Source organism: Leptodactylus fuscus, chromosome 2 (assembly GCF_031893055.1).
Source record: "Leptodactylus fuscus isolate aLepFus1 chromosome 2, aLepFus1.hap2, whole genome shotgun sequence".
In the NCBI taxonomy this organism is placed as follows: Eukaryota; Metazoa; Chordata; class Amphibia; order Anura; family Leptodactylidae; genus Leptodactylus; species Leptodactylus fuscus.
Window position 1 is genome coordinate 183,631,868 of NC_134266.1, and position 21,204 is coordinate 183,653,071.

At 41.6% G+C, this 21,204-nt stretch overlaps 1 protein-coding gene across 1 annotated transcript in view; it reads right to left on the reverse strand.

Moving 5' to 3' along the window:
- MYO16 (myosin XVI) overlaps positions 1–19,341 on the reverse strand; it is a 247,923-nt gene extending 228,582 nt beyond the window's left edge. Inside the window, exon 1 of the mRNA XM_075265275.1 lies at positions 19,304–19,341. Coding sequence (XP_075121376.1) covers positions 19,304–19,331 — 28 coding nt within the window. The 5' untranslated portion in view covers positions 19,332–19,341. The remainder of the gene's footprint in view (positions 1–19,303) is intronic.
- Between the last annotated feature and the right edge of the window lie 1,863 nt (positions 19,342–21,204).

The window sequence follows — 21,204 nt, forward strand, 5'->3', positions numbered from 1 at the left end:
CATTAATTGGTCCAAACTGGGCTGGTTAGAGGCTCCCTCCACCATGAATTGGTCCAAACTGGGTTTTTTAGAGGCTCCCTCCACCATGAATTGGTCCAAACTGGGGTTTTTAGAGGCTCCCTCCACCATGAATTGGTCCAAACTGGGCTGTTTAGCGGCTCCCTCCACCATTAATTGGTCCAAACTGGGCTGGTTAGAGGCTCCCTCCACCATGAATGTGCCCAAACTGGGCTGTTTAGAGGCTCCCTCCACCATGAATTTGCCCAAACTGGGCTGGTTAGAGGCTCCCTCCACCATGAATTGGTCCAAACTGGGGTTTTTAGAGGCTCCCTCCACCATGAATTGGTCCAAACTTGGCTGTTTAGAGGCTCCCTCCACCATTAATTGGTCCAAACTGGGCTGGTTAGAGGCTCCCTCCACCATGAATTGGTCCAAACTGGGTTTTTTAGAGGCTCCCTCCACCATGAATTTGCCCAAACTGGGCTGTTTAGAGGCTCCCTCCACCATGAATTGGTCCAAACTGGGCTGGTTAGAGGCTCCCTCCACCATGAATTTCCCAAAACTTGGCTGTTTAGAGGCTCCCTCCACCATTAATTGGTCCAAACTGGGCTGGTTAGAGGCTCCCTCCACCATGAATTGGTCCAAACTTGGCTGTTTAGAGGCTCCCTCCACCATTAACTGGTCCAAACTGGGCTGGTTAGAGGCTCCCTCCACCATGAATTTGCCCAAACTGGGCTGTTTAGAGGCTCCCTCCACCATGAATTGGTCCAAACTGGGGTTTTTAGAGGCTCCCTCCACCATGAATTGGTCCAAACTTGGCTGTTTAGAGGCTCCCTCCACCATTAATTGGTCCAAACTGGGCTGGTTAGAGGCTCCCTCCACCATGAATTTGCCCACACTGGGCTGGTTAGAGGCTCCCTCCACCATGAATTTCCCAAAACTTGGCTGTTTAGAGGCTCCCTCCACCATTAATTGGTCCAAACTGGGCTGGTTAGAGGCTCCCTCCACCATGAATTGGTCCAAACTTGGCTGTTTAGAGGCTCCCTCCACCATTAATTGGTCCAAACTGGGCTGGTTAGAGGCTCCCTCCACCATGAATTTGCCCAAACTGGGCTGTTTAGAGGCTCCCTCCACCATGAATTGGTCCAAACTGGGTTTTTTAGAGGCTCCCTCCACCATGAATTTGCCCACACTGGGCTGGTTGGAGGCTCCCTCCACCATGAATTGGTCCAAACTGGGTTTTTTAGAGGCTCCCTCCACCATGAATTTGCCCACACTGCGCTGGTTAGAGGCTCCCTCCACCATGAATTTCCCAAAACTTGGCTGTTTAGAGGCTCCCTCCACCATTAATTGGTCCAAACTGGGCTGGTTAGAGGCTCCCTCCACCATGAATTGGTCCAAACTTGGCTGTTTAGAGGCTCCCTCCACCATTAATTGGTCCAAACTGGGCTGGTTAGAGGCTCCCTCCACCATGAATTTGCCCAAACTGGGCTGTTTAGAGGCTCCCTCCACCATGAATTGGTCCAAACTGGGGTTTTTAGAGGCTCCCTCCACCATGAATTGGTCCAAACTGGGCTGTTTAGAGGCTCCCTCCACCATGAATTTGCCCAAACTGGGCTGGTTAGAGGCTCCCTCCACCATGAATTGGTCCAAACTGGGCTGGTTAGAGGCTCCCTCCACCATGAATTTGCCCAAACTGGGCTGTTTAGAGGCTCCCTCCACCATGAATTGGTCCAAACTGGGTTTTTTAGAGGCTCCCTCCACCATGAATTGGTCCAAACTGGGCTGTTTAGAGGCTCCCTCCACCATGAATTTGCCCAAACTGGGCTGGTTAGAGGCTCCCTCCACCATTAATTGGTCCAAACTGGGCTGGTTAGAGGCTCCCTCCACCATGAATTTGCCCAAACTGGGCTGTTTAGAGGCTCCCTCCACCATGAATTTGCCCAAACTGGGCTGTTTAGAGGCTCCCTCCACCATGAATTTGCCCAAACTGGGCTGGTTAGAGGCTCCCTCCACCATGAATTTGCCCACACTGGGCTGGTTAGAGGCTCCCTCCACCATGAATTGGTCCAAACTGGGTTTTTTAGAGGCTCCCTCCACCATGAATTTGCCCACACTGGGCTGGTTAGAGGCTCCCTCCACCATGAATTTCCCAAAACTTGGCTGTTTAGAGGCTCCCTCCACCATTAATTGGTCCAAACTGGGCTGGTTAGAGGCTCCCTCCACCATGAATTGGTCCAAACTTGGCTGTTTAGAGGCTCCCTCCACCATTAATTGGTCCAAACTGGGCTGGTTAGAGGCTCCCTCCACCATGAATTTGCCCAAACTGGGCTGTTTAGAGGCTCCCTCCACCATGAATTGGTCCAAACTGGGGTTTTTAGAGGCTCCCTCCACCATGAATTGGTCCAAACTTGGCTGTTTAGAGGCTCCCTCCACCATTAATTGGTCCAAACTGGGCTGGTTAGAGGCTCCCTCCACCATGAATTGGTCCAAACTGGGTTTTTTAGAGGCTCCCTCCACCATGAATTGGTCCAAACTGGGGTTTTTAGAGGCTCCCTCCACCATGAATTGGTCCAAACTGGGCTGTTTAGCGGCTCCCTCCACCATTAATTGGTCCAAACTGGGCTGGTTAGAGGCTCCCTCCACCATGAATGTGCCCAAACTGGGCTGTTTAGAGGCTCCCTCCACCATGAATTTGCCAAAACTGGGCTGGTTAGAGGCTCCCTCCACCATGAATTGGTCCAAACTGGGGTTTTTAGAGGCTCCCTCCACCATGAATTGGTCCAAACTTGGCTGTTTAGAGGCTCCCTCCACCATTAATTGGTCCAAACTGGGCTGGTTAGAGGCTCCCTCCACCATGAATTGGTCCAAACTTGGCTGTTTAGAGGCTCCCTCCACCATTAATTGGTCCAAACTGGGCTGGTTAGAGGCTCCCTCCACCATGAATTTGCCCAAACTGGGCTGTTTAGAGGCTCCCTCCACCATGAATTGGTCCAAACTGGGTTTTTTAGAGGCTCCCTCCACCATGAATTTGCCCACACTGGGCTGGTTAGAGGCTCCCTCCACCATGAATTGGTCCAAACTGGGGTTTTTAGAGGCTCCCTCCACCATGAATTTGCCCAAACCGGGGTGTTTAGAGGCTCCCTCCACCATGAATTTGCCCAAACTCTGCTGGTTAGAGGCTCAATCCACCCTGATTTTCAAAACAAATGTTGGTGCCAACCTCAACTTACTACAAGGGCCAAATTCACTGCTGGTGACAAGCTCTCCTCACTGCAAGTGCCAAATACACGTTTCAAGGTGTTTTCCTACTGTCAGAGAGGTGGTATTGAGTGTGTAAAGTGTGTAGTTGTTAGGCTGTGATGTTGGGGTAATAGAGGGTCTTTGGTGTGTTAGATGCCCCCAGACATGCTTCCCCTGCTGTCCCAGTGTCATTCCAGAGGTGTTGGCATCATTTCCTGGGGTGTCATAGTGGACTTGGTGACCCTCCAGACACGGATTTGGGTTTCCCCCTTAACGAGTATCTGTTCCCCATAGACTATAATGGGGTTCGAAACCCGTTCGAACACACGAACATTGAGCGGCTGTTCGAATCGAATTTCGAACCTCGAACATTTTAGTGTTCGCTCATCTCTAGTGCTTTCTTATGTTGTAGAAAGACATGTGTGCCCCCTGAGGCTATGAAGCCTACTTCTGTGGATGACCTGGTGTTTGCTACCCTTGTATCCTCATGGACGTGTAGCTGACCTACCATCTCTGGCCATGCCAACCACTCCCCATCAATATCCACCTGTAGTTGAACTCTGTAAAAGTCATTTGAAGGCATAGAATTAAGCAAACCTTTAGTGCAACAGTTTAGAGGTGCATAATAATAGGGCGTATGTTCACATTAGCCCTTACAAGTAACCCAGCCTAAGGAACAGTAGCATTCTGTACTTCAGACCAGGATAGCTAGAAGCTAAAAATTACTCAACTGCTTAACCAGCGATTTAATCATTATCTGTTCAGCTGTCTGTGTGTGGGGTGAATTTGCAGGGTTATTGTACAAAGTCCATGTCTTCCTTTCCATCTATCTTAATAATCATACGTGGACAATTCAGCAGCTTAAAGAAGAGCACATCAATCTCCTATTATTGTGACTGTCTTGCCCGTATGATTACATAAAAATTGTTCAAAACCAGAATAGGCAGATGTGTAGGTCTTGGTCAAATGCATCTAAAATTGCTGTACTAGCCTAAATTGTTACTGTCATGATCACTTCACTGCCTTCAGAAGGTGAAGGATTACCATGCTGATCTGTGTAGTTTATCACTAACTGTATACAGTAAGGATGAGGCCATATGTAGTGGCTTCGTTTTATTTGCAACAAATGCTCAACCAAAACTGAGCACTGCAAAAGCACACTTATTTATAGTAGAGCTAATGCAGTTTTCAGACAGAGGTTTGCAAAAGAATCTCCATAAATAAATTACATGTCATGACTATAATATAATATTATGGCACATTCCCTCATATTCAGCTTGCATATTCCATGTGAGTTGTTGATTGTGTACAAATGCATTTAATGAGTATAAATATTGATAAGCCACCCAGTATCTTTAGCAATTATCCAATATTATCTACTGTAACAACACCTTTTAAAGCCATATTTCATATATAACATGGTGCGTATAACATAGCTGTATCTTTCTTTAGTATTTTGTGTTAGTATTTTTAATTCTTTGCTTTATAACTTAATCATTTGATAGGTGTCGCTGGTTGCCCCAACTAATGGCCTCAAGAAGGAGCCTGAGATGTCACAGGTAGCAGTCACAGGGACCTCCGCTGGAAAAAAAAACACAGATCGAGATTACCAGAATATTTGGTGTGATTACCCTTTTAAGGAGGAGTCCTAAAAGTCATGACATGGCCCCCACAGAGCTCTGATCTCAACAAAGTGGCAAAAGGCTTTGAGTAAGCCTAACTCTGCATAGGATCTATGGTTAGTTCTCAGATATTTGGAACAATCTCCCTGCCATGATCCTTCAAAAGCTTTGTGCAAGTGTACCTAGAAGAATTGATGATATTGATTTGATTTAGATTTTTCTTTTGTTAATTCACTTTGCATTTGGTTAGTTGACAAAAATAAACCACTAACACTTTAGTAAGCAATTTTTAAAGCATTTTAACTCAAAAAAGAAAATCATGGAATGCTCCACTTGACTCCATTACTTGCAGGTGAGAATATCTCTGTATACAGGGAGCCTTGTGCAGCTTCTGCAGCAGCACATTGAGACTGTAGAACTCTGTACTTAGGAGCCATAAAGCCTCCGCACACTGACATACAAGCTATGTCTACTTGATGTTCACACATCAGATTTCATGCAAAAAAATGTCTGCAACTAAAACCTATTCTGTACATGTTAATGTAGTTTCTACGCCACGTACATGGATTTTCTTTTTATAACCAATATTTACATGTATACAATAATATTCAAACTTGTACACTATCATGAGTATTACTTTCCAGGGACAAGTCACTCCATAGGGGGAATGCATTAAAGGGAGTCTGTCAGTAGTAAATTGGTTATACACCTAATCCCAGTACCTTGATTCTACTGTTATTCAGCTTTGAAGCACCATTGTAAAGCACTGCTTTATTCATATACAAATGAAGGTGAAAGTGTCCAAAGCTCAGGCAAACTAGGACAATAACTAATGGTCTTTTACATGATAATAGGGCTCCAAAGTTGAATAACAGAAGCATATTTCTGTTCTGGGGGTCCACTTGGGGACTTCCTGAATGGAAACCTAATCTGCTTAAAAAAGTGGTTACCCACAGCAACCCTCAGAGGTAGCTATAAGGGGTGCAGAGGTAGCAATCGTTATCAGGCCCTGGAGCCTCAAGGGGCCTTTCCACAACATAAGACAACACTATTAATATAAAGAGTACACAGTAAGGATCCATTAGTTATTTTGCATTGGGTCCTAGGAGCTTTAAGTTAAGCCTCAGACAGTATGCCCACAATTGATTTCGAGGTGGTTCACAAATCTTGTCTTTATTGAAAAGGGGCCATTATTGGAAAATTATTTTATAACTGTACAGAAGACACATCATCATTTGTAAAGAATGATGGTAGAAGCTGTCTTCAATTAACTTGACCAGGTATGAACTGAGTGTAAAAACGAGTTATATGCACTTGTTTTAAAGACCAATCTTTTGAGGATTAAAGCTTTGCATAGAAGCCAATACTAAATACTGATGTTATTGGTCTAATGGATATACCTTATGTACATGTATCACAGATCTGTGTTGTGTAGATAAAAACTAAGGAAGGTCTATACAGTCCTTATTTGTGCCTACAATTTTACAATGCATCTCTTATAAGGAGGTTTCTGCTGGGGAAGAATAGTGTCTCATGAAGGTCCCATACATTGGCACTCAAAGTGTCAAAGGGACCATATATTAAACACAGAAGCACTTCATACACACGTCTGTACATGTGGTATTGCTGTGGCCTGTTTGCATTAGCCATACATTCTCCATGATTTAAAAGTGTTGGAAAGTGTTTCAGCGTTTTCAGTTTAGAATAAAAGATGGTTATGTGGAAGTCTAATCACAATGTACAAATACAGGAAGGGAGAGTAGAAGGACCTTTCCAATTATCTTTTAATACTAAGCTTGTGACAGTGACAAGATGACATTCTCTATACCTAGAGGAAAGAACACTTCACCAGCATCATAGACAGGGATTCTTTACTATAAGAGTAGTGAGGCTATGTCACTGACACAGGATGTTGTGATGGTGGATTCATTGTGCAAGTTCAAGAAGGTTCCAGGGGCAACATGGTGGCTCAGTGGTTAGCGCTGCAGCCTTGAAGCACTGGCGTACTGGGTTTGAATCCCGCCAGGAACAACATCTGCAAGGAGTTTGTATGTTCTCCCCGTGTTTGCATGGATTTCCTCCCATTCTACAAAGACATACTGATAGGAAAAACAAAAATAAACACATTGTGATCCCTATATGGGGCTCACAATCTACATAAAAAAGGAGGACCTGTAAAACTTTCTTAAAAGGAAAAATTCTACAGCTTAGAAGTTAGGTGGTGATCCAAGATTGCTGGATTTGGAGTTGGAAAATATTTTTTTCTCCTAGTATCGGGCAATTGGAATTATTCTCATTGGTTTTTTTTGCCTTTCTATGGATCAACACTTTAAGTTTATAGGTTGGACATGATGGACCTGTGGCTTGATTCAACCACATCTACTATGTTACTAAATGTATACAGTAGTATTATCTTATACAAGACATCAAAGTAAATATACAAATACAATTGAAAAGAAAATAATTATATACATTAAAACAATAAAGTGTGCAGACTTGTTCAAAATAAATCATACACTTACATACAATTTCTGATTTTAAGTATCAAATGTTGGCTCCTCTGAAACCGCTGTAATAGAAGCGCCAAAATATCCCGACGTCAGCACTCGATACTTGATTACACATTCTCAGCTCCCTACAATACTGATGATTTGACACAATTTTAATGAACACATTGAAAAGTGCCTGATTAGAAATGATTCATTCATGTATAATTTATTTATCCTTTTTATTGATTCAAGGGATTCTTTCTCTCCTATTACTCGCATTCAGACTTTTATATCAAATGTATTTTTGTTCAATTATTTAAAAATAGATTAGAAAGATTTCTTGGAATTCACATTTACCATCACATTGGCGACAAGGTTTCTATCAGCGGAGATAACTTTTATCAGCATTACATAGTGTCATATGAGAGGGAGATTTAAATACCCTATGGCGACAGATAAAAACTGTGAATATCCTTTAACAGTAAAATGGTTGTTGTGTCAGATAACATTACCTTTTCCTCAAGTAGTTATGTGTGAAAAGCAAGACAGCTGTCTGGTTCATAGTGTTAGCAGAGGCATCAGTTATTTCTCTAGCTATAGTCTTCTTTTATATAGTTTGTCACTTTACAGGAGTTTTCCAGTTATAATGTAGGATTGTATGGACCAAAATCAAAAAATAATCTTTATATTTTACCTTCATTCCCCTATGACAAGTTTATTGGGAGCTGAAGGTTAACCCCTTCAATTTATCAAACAGAGTGCTAGAAGCAGTGTGGGATATGCTATATAGCTCACAATCATATACAATACAAACTATCCAAAAGGAACCTAGGATAAAGGGCTGAAACATGGCAGGTCGGGATGTTACCAGAAAACTAAGGGAAAATAAACTTTTTCCTGGACCGTGATCTAAGCAGGGCATAACAGGGTCCCTTTTCCATGATAAGGTTCCCTTTAGGGTGGCAGCCCTTTAGGACATATTAGCAACCTATTAGGGTATGCTAGGCATAGTTCAAGGGCCCTGCCTACATCACATCCTATTAGGATTGAGCGATCGGGATCAGAAAAGGTCGTATTCCGATCAGCGATCGAGTAAATTTCACGATCGCAATTCCGATCCTGATCTTTTTCAGCGGAATCGAGGTCGGAGGTTATTTCTCAAAATGCTTGGCTACTGGCCAATTATTGTGGGAAAAGCTAACAATGGGTTGAGCGATTGGGATTGGAGAAGATCGGAGCAAATTTCACGATCAGGATCGAGATCGGATGGAAAGTGATCGAAAATCGGATTTTAAAAACGAATAGTGTTTGCTCATCTCTAGTAATTATTACTTTTTGAGAAGTGAGAAGAAAAGAAAAGAAATTCTGGCATCTTAACCCCTTCCCGCCGATGGCATTTTTTGATTTTCGTTTTTCATTTTTGACTCCCCTCCTTCTAAACCCCATAACTTTTTTATTTCTCCGCTCCCAGAGCCATATGAGGTCTTAATTTTTGCAGGACAAATTTTTCTTCATGATGCCACCATTAATTATTCTATATAATGTACTGGGAAGCTGTAAAAAAAATTCAGAATGGGGTGGATTTGAAGAAAAAATGCATTTCTGCGACTTTCTTACGGGCTTTAGTTTTACGGCGTTCACTGTGCAGCCAAAATGACATGTCCTCTGTATTCTGTGTTTCGGTACGGTTCCAGGGATACCAAATTTATATGGTTTTATTTACGTTTTGACCCCTTAAAAAAAATCCAAAACTGTGTTAAAAAAATTTTTTCTAAAAGTCACCATATTCCGACGGCCGTAACTTTTTTATACGTAAGTGTACAGGGATGCATAGGGCGTCTTTTTTTGCGGGGCCAGGTGTACTTTTTAGATCTACCATTTTCGGGAATTGCTTTTGCTTTGATCACTTTTTATTCAAATTTTTATCAGAATCAAAACAGTGAAAAAACGACGGTTTGGCACTTTTGACTATTTTTCCCGCTACGGCGTTTACCGAACAGGAAAAATATTTTTAGAGATTTTGTAGAGCGGGCGATTTCGGACGTGGGGATACCTAATATGTATATGTTTCACAGTTTTTAACTACTTTTATATGTGTTCTAGGGAAAGGGGAGTGATTTGAACTTTTAATACTTTTTATATTTTTTTATATTTTTTTTTACTTTTTTTTTATTTTTATTTTTTGCATTTATTAGACCCCCTAGGGGTGTTGAACCCCAGGGGGTCTGATCACTAATGCAATGCATTACAATGCTAATGCATTGCAATGCATTGCAAAAAAATCATCCTTTCTTTTGCAGGCTGGATACACCAGCCTGCAAAAGAGAGAATTTGCAGACAAGCCTGGGAGCCTTGTAAAAGCTCCCGGCTGTCATGGCAACGGGACGTCGGCCCTGGAGCATGCTCCAGGAGCCGGCGATCCTGGGCAAAATGGCGGCCGATCGGAGGCATTAAAGCCAGTTGCCTACTGCTTAAAGCAGGCGGTCGCCATAGTTACAGACCCGACATGCGCCGTACTATTACGGCGCATGTCGGGAAGTGGTTAATATTAAAGAGGTTTTCCGGGAAAAAAAATATTTTTTTAAAAAGGTCTGTTAGTGGTATCAATGGGTTAATAAGTGCACCCAAATACCTTTTGGAGTGTTTTGAGTGATTTATGGCTGTCTCTGGTGTTCTCTGCATTTGTTTACATGGATAGCTTCCTGCTGTCTTAGCCTACAACTACCATGATGCATTGCAGTTCACTTAGATCACCCCTCTCATTCCCCTCCTCCCCCTAGCTACCCTGCTACTAGCCCTACCTACCTAGCTAGCCTGCTACTAGCCCTACCTAGCTAGCTAGCTAGCTAACTAACTCAGTCCTCCAACCCCCCTCCCACTCCATCATACCTACCTGTCCTGGAAATGAGGTGCCGCTGCGGAACAGAAAACTGGCAGAAGCCACGTATGCACAATAGAACACTGCTAGGAGCCCCATGTTGGCTCAGTGGTTAGCACTGCAGCCTTGCAGCACTGGAGTCCTGGTATTCAAATCATGCCAAGGGCAAAAAAAAAATCTGCAAGGAGTTTGTATGTTCTCCTCGTGTTTGCAAGGATTTCCATCCCATATTCCAAAAACATACTGAAGGGAAAAATGTACATTGTGAGCTCTATGTGGGGCTCACAATCTACATTTAAAAAAAAAAGAAAAAAAAAAAAAAAGAATGCTGCTTCTTCTGGCGTTCTATAGCGCAGGCACCAGCTCCGGCTCCCTGGTGAAGGAAGCGACGACCAGAAGAAGAAGAGGAAGTCAGCGTTGGTGAGTATGAGAGGGACAGGGGGAGGAAGAGAGTAGTACTGGTGGTCTCCGGAAACGCCGAAATGATACGTCAACAGGAAATCAGAAAATGTGCCTGGGGAAGTCATGTGACTGCCCCATGCGTATGGGTAAATATAGATTTTTTTTAATGGGAGTAAATTAGAAGTTAGGTGGGGGCAGGGGATTTAGCTTAGTGGGAAATTTTTTATTTATCCCAGACAACCCTTTTAAGGTTTATGGCATTTATTATGTAGAATGGTACTCGTTTTAGTTTCGGGGTTGTTACAGATGTGGCGATACCAATTGTATGTTTATTTTTCATTAAGAAGGGAAAAAAGTGTATTTTTACTTTTTTGCTGTAAGCATGTATAGGGTTAAATGGCAAGAATGGTGATATCATGAACAAATGTCCAGGGTATCCTCCCCACAAGCATCATCCAAAGTACCATAGGACAGGAGAATAATAAAATCCTTCTCACCTCCCTGCAGACTGTCAGCTGCACGTGTTCTCATGCACATTGATTAAAGTGCTGCAAGTAAAGGCCCTCCTCTCTAACTAGTGAAATCTCTTAATCCGGATGGGCTACAAAGACCAAGATCACCACTGTAGCTCCCATGGCGCCGCATTTAACCCCTTCCAGACATAGTACTAGTACAGTGGATCCCGGGTGTTTAAAGGTGGCGGCTGCTCGGGAGCTGGGAGGCTGCCATAGCCTCCAGGTTTCTGATGTTTTTTATATGCATTAACCTCTCTGATGCCTCGGTCAAGGCTGACCAAGGCGCCATTTTACCAGTGGTGCATGGGCACCGTCATTTTCCCGGGAATGTCCAGCACCTGGAACAAGTGAAGGCCCTCCGGCCTGTTATTCTATACTTTCTATTGCAGGCTACTCTATGTAACCTGCAATAGAACTGCCGTATGTTTACAATGCCTTGCAATTCATTAGCATTGTAATGCATTGCATTAGTGATCAGACCCCCCACCCGGGTTCAAGACCCCTAGGGGGTCTAATAAGTGCAAAAAATAAAATAAAAAAATAAAAAAGTATAAAAAATTCAAATCACCCCCTTTCCTTAGAACACATATAAAAGTACTTAAATACTGTTAAACACATATACATTAGGTATTCCTGTGTCTAAAAATGTCCGGTCTACAAATCTCTAAAAATATTTTTCCCGTTCGGGAAAAAAAAGTCAAAAGTGTCAAATCAACAATTTTTCACTGTTTTGCCTCTGATAAAAATTGGAATAAAAAGTGATCAAAGCAATAGTAATTCCCCAAGATGGAATAGCTAAAAAGTACACCTGGTTCTGCAAAAAAAGACACGCTATTCATCCCCGTACACGGAAGTATAAAAAAGTTACAAGAGTCAGAATATGGTGACATTTAGAACAAAAAATTTTGGCACAGTTTTGGATTTTTGTTAAAGAGTTAAATGTAAATAAAACCATATAAATTTGGTATTCTTGGAATCGCATCGAAACACAGAATACAGGTGACATGTCATTTTGGCTGTACAGTGAACATCGTAAAAACAAAGCCCGTAAGAAAATCGCACAAATGCACTTTTTCTTCAAATCCACCCTCAAATCCATTCTGAATTTTTACATTGTACAGAATAATTAATGGTAGCATCATGAAGAAAAATTTGTCCCGCAAACATTAAGATCTCATATGGCTTTGACAGCAGAAAAATAAAAAAGTTGGGGGGTTTGGAAGGGGGGGGGGGAGTAAAAACGAAAAATGAAAATCAAAAAAATGCCCACGGTGGGAAGGGGTTGAAGCCATTTAAAGAGGACCTTTCATCAGATCGGGCACATGCAGTTTTATATACTGCTGGAAAGCTGACAGTGCACTGAATTCAGCGCACTGTCGGCTTTCCCGATCTGTGCCCGGTGTAAAGAGCTATCGGTCCCGGGACCGTAGCGCTTTAGTGTCAGAAGGGCGTTTCTGACAGTTAGCCAGGGACGCCCTTCTGCCCAGCAGCCCTATCGCGCTGTACTATGGAGCGGGGAGGAACGCCCCCTCCCTCTGCTCACACAGCTCATCCATAGACGAGTATTATCAGGAGCGGGAGGGGGCGTTCCTCCCCGCTCCACAGTACAGCGCGATAGGCGCCGCGAGGCAGAAGGACGTTCCTGACTAAGTGTCAGAAACGCCCTTCTGACTGTAAAGCGCTACGGTACCGGGACCGATAGCGCTTTACACCGGGCACAGATCGGGAAAGCCGATAGTGCACTGAATTCAGCACACTGTCAGCTTTCCAGCAGTATATAGAACTGCATGTGTCCAATCTGATGAAAGGTCCTCTTTAAAGTGACTGCTCCCTCTGCAGTCTACCTTAATGTATCTTGCTTGGGGTAAACTGTAATGCACTTTGCTCAAACCCTGAGCAGTGTTAGGTCGGAACTTGGGGGGAAGTTGAAGGGAGTCTACCACCTCCCCAAACTTCCATTGCTACCCAGACCCCAACCATATGCAACCTGCTCCATCTACTGCAGCGAGAGTTGATCACCCCACTGCTATTACATCATCCATCCTACTTGAGTCCACCAATTGCTTCAAGTGCATCAATTGAATCATTTGCCTAAGATATCAAGTTGTGTTTCTCCAAATCTACAAAAGTGACATACATAACTGAGGTATATTGTTTATATGTAATATGCTCTGTAATACCTTTTATAGCAGCTATTGAAGGTTATCGTTAGGTTCTATGAACACAAACAACTCTACTCATGTATTTGATATTGCAGCATTTTCTTATTCCAGTAAATGAGGCAATGCTGCAATACCAGATGTAGCCAATGCATATGAGTGTCACTGTTTGTGAAAAAAGGAGGACTTTACTTTTCCGTTTAACTTTTAAAAATTTTCATGTTGTGTAATTGATTTAGATAATCCTAATGTATTCACAATGAAAGGCAGACCATTATCATAATACACAATAACAATCAAGCAGTTCCAAACACTGGCCCCAGTGCAGTGACATATGTTTCATCCAATGCATACCCTGTCTTCAATATTAATGGCCAAATTAAACTTTTGTAAGAAACACTAGACATTGCCTATGCATGTTACAATGGAGACACAACTTCTGAATGCTGTAACGTCTTCGGCCAGTGATGGTGAAGAAGAACATTTACCATAATGAAACCATTTAAATAAATCCTAAAACAAGAACATTTATCCTAGGTTCACACTAGGGGACTTACACAACAGAGAGGTGGACTGCTAAAACAGCAAGTACACATTGAATATAATGGGATCCACCAGGAGTCCTTTGTTTTTAAACTGAACTTGACATATAATTCTTGGTTAACAATAGCAATTATTCCTCACATAAGACCATCTACTCCTGAAATGTCTAAATAAGCCTGCAATGCAGTAAAAAATGCCAGTCTAGAGTTTTGTTTCTGGACCTCCGAACAAAGCACACATACCATAGAGGTTTACCAGGCAGATGCTCTGGGGGTCCAGCCCACATTTCAATTGCTACTAGACAGCAACCAAATGAGACCCAAAGTAGAATTCACAAATAAGGGTGTGGAGGGTTGGTCATTCTATTCTGGGTGACAAAATTTGGCAACATAATGGAGGTAATTAGAAAGTCCTTAGGGGCAGTTCACACAGAGTTAACACGCTCGCATTCTGGCACGTATACACGAAAACAGATCACATTCATTTCAATGGGTCATTACGGGGAGCCCTGGTGATATTTTTTTTTACTTTTTTTTGCCTAAACTAATGCAAGAGAGCACTCTCCTGCATTGGTTTAGACGTCTGCGTCTCAGCGTAGGTGGCATCATCACGCCGCCTATGCTGAGACGCAGACTTCTTACTGCCGGGTGAAGAGGAGGCAGCAGCAGGAGCAGTGCGAGTTTGGTAAGTAAACTGAGCGAGTATCCCCAGCTGGTAGCGACCTATTTACCAACCTCCCCGAGCCTTCTCACTGCCGCCCCCGTTTTCCCTTGTACTATAGGCCGCGAAGGGCGGTAGTGAATAGGCCCGGGCCCAGGCTGCATCCCACTACCACTATTATTATACTCAGGGGTCTTTTCAGACCCCTGAGAATTATAATCGGAGCCCCAGGGGAGGGGAGGGAACATAATAAACAGTTTTACTCACCTCTCCGGGATCCGATGTTAATCTTAGCAACTTCGGGCCTATATGTTAATGTCCTAGACGTCACGTTGTCTGGGATATTACCATACAGACCCGAAGCCTGTGCTAGCAGTACCATATAGGCCCGAAGCCTGTGATAGTAGTAATAGCATGTTACAGCTAGCACAGACTTTGGGCCTGTATGGCAACATAATATATAATAATTGTAGATGTGAGAGTATATTTGGTACATGAATGTGTGTAAGTATTTATATGGTATATGAATGTATATGTGTGAGTATGTATAGCATATGAGTGTCTGTCTGTTTTCTTATATACAAGTGCACATTATGCATACTAGAATTGTGTTCTATAGTGTGATGTATAGTATACTAAGATGTTAAAGGGGCTGTCTAGAATAATTCTTTTTCTAAAAATTAAACTGGGGAAGGGAAAACAAAACAAAAAATTTACTCATCGGTCCCTGCACCTTCCAGCATGGCTCGGTCCAGCTGTTCCAATGTTTTCTTCCAGCAGAAGTCCTCACCACATGTAACCGCTGTGGCCAATCAGTGGCCTCAGTGAAGGACATGCTGAGGCCACTGATTGATAATCAGCAGACTAAGGACAGGGACATCACAGCTAAGGTCTTACATTGCGGAAACACACCATTTTTTGTTGCAGAGTTTGCTGCAGTTTTTGGAGCCAAAGTCAACAGTGGCTTGAAAAGGTATGACAAATATAAAGGAAGCTCTTAGACGTTTCCCTTCTGTTAAATCGACTTTGCCTAAAAAAAACGCAGCATAATCTGCAACAAAAAAAACTGCATTTCTGCAACGTGGGTACTTACCTTTAAGGACTTTTTCCATTAATCAAAATCTACTATGGGGTCATAGGGGAATGGGGTGGTCAGAAACTGACATTCCAGTATTTAGTCCTGGTATAGTGATCCTACAGTATATGGTACTATGTACATATGTACAAAACTAAACATCAACCCAGATAACCAATTTTGTTCATGACGGTTATTTTGGTTATTACAATACTTGCGAGGTTCTACCTGCAGTTTCAGACCAAACCCATCCAAATCGAAACTGCTATTACTATACTCTGCTATTATTATACTCTCCTCAGAACCCAGAGCATAATATGCTGAGGCCCAGGGCAGATGATCAGACATAAAAAACAGTGTTAGGAGTGGTTCACACTTGCGCCGATGTCCAGTTTGTGCATTCTGTCAGGTTTCTGTCTTCAGCCCTGTCTAAGCTGGACAGGGGAGGGAAACCTGGCAGTCACTTTTAAAACCCATTCACTTGAATGGGTTTGTAAAGGTGACCGCCCATGTCCACCTGCAGCCTGTCCGCGAGGAAACCATTTTTTTAAAAACTTTGCGTCCGGCTAAAAAAAAACGGTCTCCACGAACTTTGGGTTCTAAGAGTAATAGAAGTTCCAGTTTGGCTGTGTTCAATGTGAACAAAACCCTGTACGAACCTCGTGAGATTAATCTCATAAAGTTCGCCCAGCACATACTCATACTGTAAAAGGGGTTGTGTGTGACTTAAATAACTGCCATTTATCATAATCAAGGTAAAATGACTGATTAATCGAAATTTTGATTTAGGTCATAATTGTCGAGTCCTAAGGGAAAGACATATGCCTTGCTAATTGTGCACCGTATCTGATCAGTGAACAGAATGTGACTATGTTGTAGGTACAATATTTCAGCATTTGGGCCCCACTTTATATAAAACCAGCCCTGCCTGGGTAACCTGGGCAATGCCTGAAAGCAATGATGTTGGGGGGGGGATGCAGCTTCCAAAAAAACCACCAGAACAACACGTTGCGCAATGACCTGTGCACAATTAAAGTAATACCTCACATATAACTTAACATACAACTCAATACAAATAATTCATGGTGCATAATACAACAATTTAACAATAAGCCTTCTTTAACTGTGCTTCCACTACACTGTATCTGAACAATTCCTTAATTCTGTCCATGCCCAAATATTATTAATATAGATATGAGAGTGATAGGCCAAGTTTGGTTCTTATATATATTTTACTTAGAGCACTTTCACACAGTGATAATACAGGCGTATTTTATCTGTACATTCAGACTCCTCAATATTCAGCTGGGTGATATGGTTGACCTAAGTGTGTTTATGCTGAATTTACATCTACAGCACAGTAAAGTGCCTATACAGGAATATTTTTCTGTTCAGCTGGGAAGGTCAATTGTTGAAAGTGTGAAAACTGAAAAGGTAGCCATGTTGGTCGTCTTCTTTAGATTTTCAGATACAGAACTTTTAGGGGACATTCACACTACGGTTGGTGTCCGCGGCTATTGCCCGTACAAGATTTTAGCAACAGACACTAGCTGGTACGTTTGCAATTTCCATTCATTTCAATGGGATTTTATTTTGTGTCCTTTAGTGTCCCTTTACAACCATGGACATTTTTTCAAGTGGACAAAAAAAATCCTACATGCAGGACTTTTGTGTCTGTTCGAATAAACAGACAGCAAGTGTCCGCTATTTTTTTAACATTGAGGTCTATGGGCAACGGACATATAACAGACAGTAACTGATAGCCATAGCCATCAGTTACTATCCGTTTGTGTCTGTTATAATAGGTGTCTGTTTGTTTGTTTTTTTTAAACAGACACCTTCTGAGCGGACACCAACGGTAATGTGAACTCTATCTTACTTTAATGTTTTACCATCAGTATTTGAGATTCTAATTCAGAGGTGACAACCAACATGTCCATCTGCAAAAATGACTGCAACAGCAAAACCAAAACAGCGGTATCTCAAATAAATAAAATTTGTTTGGAAGTACTGCATTACAGTATAATTGATTTTTTGACAACCCACCCGGTTACTCTTTATCAATGCATATGTGATTGCTAACCCATACATTCATAATCCAGAACAAACATATTCTCAAATAAAAATTAAGAACATAGGACACATTTACAAAAACTGGCTAGCAACCAATCACAGCACAGCTTTTATTTTTCACAAGCAGAATATGAAGTGAAAGCTGCATTGTGATTGGTTGCTCAGGGCAACAAAGACTTTTCTTACATTTCCTGCAATGTCTTTGGGGATGTATAATCTAACATTTGACATTTCAATAGATTTTTGACATTTCATTCTATCTGATAGCATGTGTTATGGAATTTACAGTAGGCCTTAAAGGCAGAATTAGAACATATACCTGGTACTGGTAGGTGTGTGCTACACTATTGGTTATTTGCTGCCTGTAGACAGTAAGCACATAGAGCTATTGCCCTGATTCCTTGTATCCTCTTACACACTACCAGGGATAGTTGGCAGCATACAAGCCAGTCTTTGGTGCACTAGTACTGATATAAGATGTGGACACTCCCATGTATTTGTATTTGCTGAAATATACAGGAACATGTTACTCCCACATTTCTACATGTGGCCAATGCAACCTGTGTGAATAGCTTCTATTAGTAACGTAGTCAAGTGGGCTTTAGTTATATCACTCAATCCATGGATTCTATACAGTACATCTAATGTATTATACAGGATATGTTAGACACAAATACTGAGGCTTTGACAACATGTGGGGCACATGCCATACATTCCAGTGTCATAAATATGTGTATTGCCAATATAATATGAAATGAATCATGCACCATTATAAAGCTTGCCTTGGTTATGCACCATCACAGCACAGAGACAAACTTACAATAATTGGAGCAGATTTGTGTATACAAGCTGGCACTAGTCAATCTTCTCTGAGCCACAAACCTCATCCTGACATGATTTACTATGAAGCATCTGAATTCACAATGCTTGTTTGTTTCCTCAGCATCCAGTGCTCCAAATGCTAAAATGAAGCCTCATTATATCAAAATCAGAAAATACATTGAAATGATTATGAAGAAAGCAGAAATAGGCACCGAGAGGTGAAAATATCAATCATAACAGGATAATGAGAGAAATCCTTCATGATACATATGGTAAATTCCTCAAAATCCGAGAATCTACCCAATCAGCACTTCCTTTATATTTCCCAAAATGAACTGTAATTTGCAATGGGATATTTTTATGGATGACCTTGACAGAAAACACTTAGGACAAATGGTTTTATGTATTATTTCAATCCAAGAAAAGCTGTATTGATTGATATTGGGGTTATAACATTGTTTTTTAATGTTTTCGGGAAATGATAGTAGCTTATTATAGATATTGAGACATAGTAATAGACAGTAAAGATCTGCATAAAAAGTGCTATGTTGTCCTAATCATCATGATGACTACGCTGTATTGGTTATTAAGTCATTCTACATACATCCTGCATATTGATACATTTTGCTATGGTTACTGCAAGCACACGGTATAGTGCAGGGTCATAAAGATTTTGCATGCCATAGCCAGCACTGCTGGTCTCAGTAAGCACCGTGCACCAGCCCTACAACATTTCATTTCTAATTCATTCAGAAGCACACAGAGAAATCTGCAATAAGCAACAAGACAATCAATTAGAACACACAAGAAATGAGTACTCACAGCATTTGATAAAATGATAGTGAGACATTCTTGAATCTTGCCCGTTAGCCTTGGTACAGTTGTCTGCATTCTGTGCTGCTAAAACTCTTGTGTATAGATGTGCATTATTTAGACTCCTCCATCAGGTATCCGATTCACCCCTCAATGCATTATTTATTTAGAGCAGCTTATATTCCAAGGTACCGAAAAGGCTTTCTATTCATTTTCACCTGTCTGCTGAAGTCACCGTAGACCTTTACGTGTGTCTTCAACCATAGACACTGCACGTGCCAGTGTAGTATATCTGCTATGCCCGGCTATTAATCCTACATCATTGGGAAGAGAGGAATATGACTGGTGTGCAGGCTCATTCCTTCAGATTAGAGGTGTGATGCTGCTGCTTCTGATTCTGCAGCACTGCGGCTCTCACAATCTTGTCTCTTAATAGCTTTCCATAGTGTTCAGAGAGCAAGCAAAGTAAGATTGGTTGCTTAATTGTATGAACTTGCAGGAAAAGGGCTGTTACATGCTACAAGGGAACGCTGCCTTCAGTCGAACATGACTAGATTCCTGAACTGTTCTTAATAAAGATTATTTTTAGGCACCAGCAGTTGTTGTGTGGCACAGGCTGGGGGAACAGCTGCTCAAAATAAGCTCTATTCAGCATTTTGAATTTTCATCCATTTGTCAAAAGAAAGGTTCAAAGTGAAATCACATTCCATAGACGTAACATTAGGACAAACAAAGGAATCCAAGCAATGTCTAAATCTCATAGTATATGTGATATTCACAATAAACTAAACAGCATATAGTCATGAAGGTTGTCTTGACAAATACAGTATACACCTATAGAATATTGTGATCTCTGCTGTTACTTTGATACATATGCCCTGTTGAAAATTTACAGATTACTAGAAAATATCAAGAAGTTATATCACTATATAAAACTAAGTATGTAAATCAATTGAATTTACACAGGACTCAGGAGCTACTCCTAATATTCTTACTATTAGAATATTTATAGCGCATGGAATACTTTATTATACTTGTTATACACACCTCAGATCTTGTAATAACAGAGTCATAAAAAGATATACTCCTCTGTACTCCTCTTCAAAAAGAGGTTCTGCAGAAGTGAGATGTGTAATAGCGCACGTTATTAACTTCTAGCTACTTGTAAGGATAGAGACCACAGTGTCCCCTTTACAATGAGGGGGGCCGTGACCATAGTGTCCCCTTTCCGGCCCCAAATCAATTTTTCATGCCATAGGATAGGTCATCAGTATAGGTCATCAGTATGTAATCAATGGGCATCCGACATTGAGCCCCAACACAGATCAACTGTTTGACAAAGTCTGGCTGAATGGTGACAGTGTTGGTAGCTGTTATAACATGAGTGACAAGCAGTAAGGATTGATATGATGGACCAGGTTGCAAGACATATATGGTGGTGGTTGTGGTGGTAGATGTAGCAGCATGAGCGGCGGTACGGCCACTGCAGGCTGCAAAACTATTGGGTGAGCAACCAAAAAAACGCTTAAGAAACAGAGATTATTTTTTTTTGCAGACTACCAGCCTCTGTTCTATTGTTTATTGGGTGAACAAAAAAAAACAAACCCTTAAACAATGTAGATTTTTTCAGTTTAGTGTGGGCAGAATTAGCATTTTTCTGTTAGAAAAGCAGTTTTTATGTATTTAACAAAAAAAAATGTAAGCACTTGCACAAAGACTTCTCCAGAGTTACATTCCTTCTCTGGAATGCTCTACTGTAGACTTTCAGAATAACTCCCAATTATTATAGCTTCAAGTGCAAACTACACTACAAAAGACATGTTTTTTTCGGCAGGCCTATCACAATTTCTAATGTAAACCCTTCTGCATTTAGAAACCCTAAAATGAACCCTCCTCTGTTCACGCTTTTG